The 7152-nt window shown below is 35.3% G+C and overlaps 2 protein-coding genes across 2 annotated transcripts; both read left to right on the top strand.

Moving 5' to 3' along the window:
• Position 1: 1 nt before the first annotated feature.
• LOC118268705 (uncharacterized) lies at positions 2 to 1981 on the top strand. The gene has a single exon (XM_035583301.2). It carries the CDS (start codon positions 188 to 190, stop codon positions 1979 to 1981), a length of 1794 nt encoding a protein of 597 aa, XP_035439194.2. The 5' UTR covers positions 2 to 187.
• Positions 1982 to 2274: 293 nt separating this feature from the next.
• Positions 2275 to 4173, top strand: LOC118268704 (uncharacterized). The gene has a single exon (XM_035583300.2). The coding sequence runs from the start codon at positions 2287 to 2289 to the stop codon at positions 4084 to 4086; it is 1800 nt and encodes a 599-aa protein (XP_035439193.2). The 5' UTR covers positions 2275 to 2286; the 3' UTR covers positions 4087 to 4173.
• The last annotated feature ends 2979 nt before the right edge of the window (positions 4174 to 7152 follow it).

The raw sequence follows: 7152 nt of genomic DNA, 5'->3' as shown, positions 1-7152 counted from the left end.
CTGTCAACACGCAAATGTGTTCTCATTGGCGTGATTTCGACGTGATATTAGTGGAAATGCCATTATAAAACTATTACCTACTACATAGTAGATAATAACTGGTGATACAAACCATTACGTGTAAACGTACATTACATTGAAACATGAATGTAGCACTGAACGTGTTTACGGTTATTTAACATCTAACATGGAGATAAGCGAGTTAAGCTTCGTGTCATATTTGAATTCCACAACCACAGCCGACAGTAAATTAGGTGACATGGCCGCTAAAGTTGCGGTGCAGAACTTTGAATTAAGCTATGCGACATTACTATTTTTTAATTCAACTTTAAGCCTCGGCGTTGAAGTGTTTTTGAATATATTTAAATACAGTGTTGTCATAAACAGAGGTACTGTGCAACAAAGTTTACTGCACAATACAACCCAACAGTTTGTGCTATTTGCAACTGACGTCGCTGATGTAGAAGTAATACTCGACGCCATGATAGACTTCGAAATTGACAATACCGGGAAATTTATTATCGTTTGCGAGTCACCAGTATCAAATGAATGTGACGAACAGGACATTATGGACCTGTGTTGGAATTACAGGATCGTGAACATTGTTTTCATTAGACTAGAAGGCAATGAAGCTATCGGCTTCACGTACTACCCAGTAGCAGATGGAATATGTAACAATTTAAAACCAATCAAACTAGACTACCACAATAAATATACACATACAAGTTACGGGGAAGTATTCAGGAACAAGTTTCGAAATCTAAATTTGTGTCCACTGACCGTCTCAACCTTTATACAGCCACCTTATTTGATGAACATAACGAATGATTTTCCAACAGGCTCTGATGGGGATTTACTTAGACTGTTAATGTACGGTCTGAACGCAAGTCTTAAAATGATGACACCAAGTCGCGGCACTGGATGGGGATGGCGAGAAAAGAATGGTACCTGGATGGGGTCTCTTGCAGACGTAAAGGACGAATTGGCAAATTTTTCAATGACTTCAGCAGCCCTAACGTTGTCCAGGGTCTCTGACTTTCAAATATCTTCTAGTTACTTGGTGACAAAAGTGGTGTGGGTCACACATCCTGCACAAATTCAAAACATGGCTTTAAAATTGTTGCATCCTTTTGAAGAAGACGCTCGAATAGCTTTACTGGTGAGTTTTTTCCTTGTCGTCCTTTGTGCTTTTCTTATCAAAAGCTACTTCTGGTCATCAATTTGTGGCGTGAATGAAGAAGCTGAATTGAGCAAGAGTATGGTGTTCTATGCTTGGATGCTATGTATGGGTCAATCAATCATAAAACTGCCCACAAAAATTTCGTTTTTACAAATAGTTTTTATCTGGATATGGTACTGTTTTCTCATTAGAACAGTATATCAAGTATACCTTATCAGTTCGTTGAAAGGAAAGTTTTACGAAGAACAATTTCAATCAATAGAAGATGCGATTCATGCACAATATCCTTTTGGTGGCGGTCCAGCACTAAAAGACTATTACATTGACAATCCAGTGGTTCATGATAACTGGGTAGATGTCGACACTCCCAAAATAATGCCGACTGCTATGAAATTGGTGGATGGTATGAAATTTGTTCTAGCGATGAACATGGATGCAGCTTACATAGCAATTAAAAATAGTAAGGTCAGTTTACATATTTTGCCACAAAAAATTATTTCTAGTCCGACAGTTATGTTTTTCAAAAAATATTCTCCTTTATTGGAACCGATCGATTTGGTCATGGGTCGTCTGACTGCTGCTGGATTTCCACATAAGTTGAAACAACTATATATCAGTATATTACAATTGAAAAATGAAGATACAGCTACAGAAGAGGAGACCCTGACGATTCAACACTTTACTGCTTGTTACGCAGTGTTAATACTGGGCTGGATTGTATCAGCCATATTCTTTTCTTTAGAAGTTTATTTTGGTAGAGTGTACCGACATCCTTCGCACTCATTATTGCAAATTATATAACACGTGAAACAAAGAAACTAATACGACGAAAAACGATAATTGATGAATACCTACCTAATTTACTTGGAATGAAAATATAAATCTGATCATATCGTATAAAAAATCAATGATGCATTACAGTAAAAGCAATCATAATTACATAGTAGATGCATATCCATACAACACCGTAACATGTTATTTAGCCATCAGTACGTACATGTAGGTACCTTCATTTGCAATTACAGTAAATAACATACGGGCGTGCGCTTGCAATTTTACGACGAATCATTAGTAGACAACAGAATTTCTTTCGAACACCAACGAAAATGGAGGTTTGTGACAAACAAATACGGAACCATACATTTGAGCACTTTCTTATGGCAGAAGAGCCAACTTCGGAACTTGGGTTACTGGCCGCTAAGATCGCTTTATACAGTTTCGAATGGCGCTATCTGACTGTTATAATATTCAATACAGTAGAAGTAATTGGCCTCAAGACATTTTTAAAGACGTATCGGCAACCGGCCGTTGTGAGGCTGGGTAAATCTACCCCAACAAGTTCACGTCGATCCTATGTAAAGCAGATGGTCATATTTGGTGAAGATTCTTCTGAAATATCTAGTACACTCCGGTGGGTCGTTAGATCTAAATATGACAGTAATGGAAAATTCATAATAATTTGTGCATTTCTCAATCAAGAATGTGATGAAATTAAAATTTTTAAGACGCTTCATGATTTATACATGACGAATGTGCTGCTTTTGAAACCGTCACAATCGTCTAACAGAACCTCAGCCTATTCATATAGAATAGCTACTATGGAAAGATGTAACAATTATATTCCATATAAATTGAACATATCCTTGAATTGCAGAAATGATGAGTGTCTGAAAGGTCTTTTCAAAGAAAACTTGTCGAATTTCCATCGATGTTCCCTCTATGTTTCAACTATAAACCAACCACCTTTCATGTATTTGCACAATAATACGGAAAATACAACGGGCATTGATGCAGAAATTATGCAACTGGCAGCAGACATGTTGAATGCAAATCTAAAGTTTATAAAACCATCTGATAGTTTGGACCCCGGTCACTATACTAAGAATAACTGGACAGGATCCTTGGGTGACATATACAATAAACGCATACACATTTCTGCGTGCTCAGCACCACTGACGTCCAATAAATATGGCAATTTTCAAATATCTTTTACATATTATTCTATGGATATAGTGTGGGCTGCTAGGCTTCCATCGCAGAAGTCCTCGTGGGAAAAACTTTTAAGCCCCTTAACTATTCTCCTTCGGGTTTTATTAGTACTCATGTTTTTTAGTATTGGGTTTGGAAATACACTTTGCAATACAACTATTGGTCGTAAACTAAGAACAGTTTTTCAAATACCCACACCAAAATATAGTTTGTTGTTTTATTCGTGGATACTATTTCTTGGTATGCCAATATTAAGATCACCAACGAGAAAAAGTTTTCTTGTATTAGTTTATACTTGGATATGGTTTTGCTTTGTAATAAGGAGCGTTTACCAAGCAGCTCTTATTAATTCCCTGAAAAATCCAGCTTATTTACCAAATCTTAAATCATTTCAAGATGTTATCAAAGACGGATATCCTTTCGGTGGGTTAGCGACCTTGAGGGATTATTACTCTGATGATCGTGCTATTTACGATAGATGGATAGTTTTAGACCTACCTCAATTACCCGAGACTCTAAATAGCATTTTAGATGGAACCACGGATTTTGTTCTAGCTTCTAATAAAGAGGTAATAAAACATTATCTGATGCAGAATAACGGCCTCAAAAAGCTGCAAATAATACCAGAGAAAATTGTGAACAGCCCTACGGTGTTGTATTACAAAAAGTTTTCTCCAGTGACGACGCCATTGAATGCTGTTTTACGTACTGCTACTGAAGCGGGTTTCATACAGCGTACATTTGATCGGTATTTAGACAGAGATAGAAAACTGCTTCGACTACACAGGAATCAACCTAAAGAATCTCTGAAGATGGAACATTTTACTGGCTGCTTTGTATTAATTGTACTCGGCTGGGCCGTAGCTGTTACTTACTTTGTAGTAGAATACATATGTGGTAACCTAAGAGACGAGTGACTATTTATATTGTTACCGATCAAATATAAATGTGTGGATATGTTACACTCAAGCTTTCTAAAATAAATACGCACTTTGTTTGAAACTGTTTATTATTTAGAACAAGCGTAATACTTGATTTTCCTCTTTCATATTGTGTACTGCATACAGTTTATACAAAAATAGGCCAGGAATAGTATTACACATTTTTTCATTCGTAATTGCATGGTATCGGTGCCAAGCCGCGTTATTGCTGTACCGTGCCGTACGATCACAATGACCGATTGAGCTATATTCCTGTTAGGAAGTCAGCCAAATGCATTATTTTTATGTGACGAAGCCCATTAAGTTGCTTCCTTTTTCAACGCCTCGCTTGCGTAAGAGGTATTTGTCAAAATGCGACTCTATCTATCAAATCTCATGGTTTCTCTATTTACCATAGAAAAAATATATAAGAGAGTAGAATATTGTGTCATAGAAGGCCTTATCGGTGCAAGGAAGATTTTTCTTGTTTTTCTGTTCTGATTCATACGTAACAAAATAATACCGGTATAATTATAGGTATATACCTAAACAGGTGCCTATAAACGTACTTACGTTCATTCTTATCTATAGGTACTTGGTAACAAAAACGTTAGTGGGTTGATTTCCTAAGAAAAGTTCAACAATACTCGCTAACCTTTGAGTGGGAGTGTTATGATATCTTTACCCGATATCTATTTTCGCTTAAATCGTACCAAATATATGTAAGTATTATATTGTCCTTTAGTGTATAGTTAAATATTTTTCTTGAATGACTGGTCCACGGGTAACCATTGTGATTATGTGGATATTATGAAGTCTTTTAAATTGTCTACATATGGAATTAATGAACGTGAAACTTTTGTTAGGAACATTAGGTAGTATTGAATTAATGAAGGTGAAACATTGTTAGGAACATTAGGTAGTAAATCAAATATGTATATTTAAGTGTCATCTTCATAATCAATCACATAAGGCTTAATGGGCTTCCATTGTATGAGTGAGATCGTACTATGTAGATTAGCTACAATAGGGGTGATGACGGGATATGAAAATTAAAAATCTATTTAGTCCGTCAGTTAGATAAGGAAAAAATATTAGACACGTATTTTTTTATTTTGTCATATAAGATAACAATGCTTACTTATTTCAAATCGATATATCTTCGAAAGTATTTGTTTCCGTAATTCTGTAAATCCGGACATTAAAATAAAAAATGTCATTTACCCTATTACTAGCTTCTAATATTTTTAATAAACAATATACGAAGACACGCTTGTTTTCAAGACTAGTATTGTCTAAACCAAACCGACCTAGGTATTTTTTGCTTAGAGTAAGAAATAATTTAGGTAGGTAACTTCTGGAACTGTTACCTAATTCACCGAGTACACGTATCACACTAACAAATAATTAATCAGCAGTTAATTGATGTTATTAATAAATAAGGCTATAAATCGGCTTTGTCCACAAGCTTTCGGCAACTTATCTGGTAAATAAACTCGTAATATTAATTATAATTAATTATTCAGCATGACGTAAGAAACTACGATTAGTCTTAGTAGCTACCTATAATAGGAGCCGACCAGTAGCGCTAACATGGTCCAGGCTACCGGTGGTTAGGGATCCAGAAATAGGAACCTCCTCTCAATGCGTGCCATTACCAAGAGAACGGTCTTCTGTATCAAGCCCTTCATTATAGATCTATAACCTAAAGTATTTTTTATATTCTTACGAAAACAAATACTTTCGAAGATGTATCGACTTGAAATATCGTCACTTTAGGTACATTTTATACGTAGAAATGACGTATTTTCTCCCACTCTAAAACTGATTCGTTTTATCTAAGTAACAATACTTAAGATAACAATATCTTTTATGACAAAAAATACGTGTCTAATGTTTTTTGATTACCTAACTGACGGACTAACTAGATTTTTAGTTTTTATAATTCGTCATAATTCCTATTAGCCCATTGGCCGAATTATGGTATTTACCAAATTATTATGGTACCTATATAGGTTTGTTCATTGCATATTCAATTACTTAGGTACATAATATACTAGGTAAGTACACCAAAACCCATATAAAATTCCTTTCAATGTAGAAACTTTGCAAGGATAGAATTTCAATTTTGTAAAGCTAAGCCGCTGTAATCCCGAAGCGTCGACAAAGTTAAACTGCATTAAATAATTCAAACTCACCTTTGCACCAGCTCAATTGTAGAGGTTGACCCAAAAGAGGTTTAGTATTAGGAAGTAGGTGGTTAAGTGAAAGATTTAGTAGGTACCTAGTCTTGGTACTAAGATTGTTAAGCTACAAGGTAGGTATAGAAATTTTGGAGCTGAAATGCGAACTAAAATGGCTGCTTTTGACTTAAGACCTGAATAATGAATAGCAGCAACGAAGCATGTCTTGATTTCGATCAGGTTCAATGCTATGATCATGATAAGAAATTCACAAAGTCAAAAGCTACGTAGGTAATAGAAGGCCCCTACAATATACACCTACACGAAAACCTTTCTGACATCTATTATTTGTTTAGAAAAATTGGGACCCTGGCCTTAATTGATACCTTTAATTAACCAGGATTTAGGAATGGTTCCAAAAATAGGAATAGATTGGCGTACCTATTGTGCGAGTCAATATAACCTTAATTAATATTAAGAGCCTAAAAATATTTTTCTTTTTACCTAATATTTCGGTCAGTATCACCATCAGAACGATCTATTTAAATATTGATAAATGAGCCTCAAAAAGAATATGAATGTTCCTCGGTTCGTAGAAGAAGTGTAACTTAAAGAAACGAAAGAATACCATTTCCAAGAAATAAGGTATCGTGTCAGGCTTAGGTCCCAGGTCCCAGGTCCCGGCAAACGAAGGCAAATGTTTCCGAGTAAACTAATCACCTTGTAAAATACAGTTTCAACGACGAACTCATTTATATTTCAAGAAAACGTTACAGTGCCTAAGTAAATAGGTACGTGATCGTTTTAATTAGTACGTTTTTTAACTAGGTAGGTAATTTTATTTAGACATAGTCTAAAAGTGTGTTTATATTAATTGTAG

The sequence above is a fragment of the Spodoptera frugiperda genome, chromosome 29 (genome assembly GCF_023101765.2).
Source record: "Spodoptera frugiperda isolate SF20-4 chromosome 29, AGI-APGP_CSIRO_Sfru_2.0, whole genome shotgun sequence".
NCBI lineage: Eukaryota > Metazoa > Arthropoda > Insecta > Lepidoptera > Noctuidae > Spodoptera > Spodoptera frugiperda.
Note: the sequence above shows the minus strand (reverse complement) of the source record. Positions and strands in the feature narration are given on the sequence as shown.

What these genes read in the sequence shown, in the direction of transcription:
- LOC118268705 (XM_035583301.2), top strand. Translation starts at nt 188, where the DNA reads ATGGAGATAAGCGAGTTAAGCTTCGTGTCATATTTGAATTCCACAACC.
- LOC118268704 (XM_035583300.2), top strand. Translation starts at nt 2,287, where the DNA reads ATGGAGGTTTGTGACAAACAAATACGGAACCATACATTTGAGCACTTT.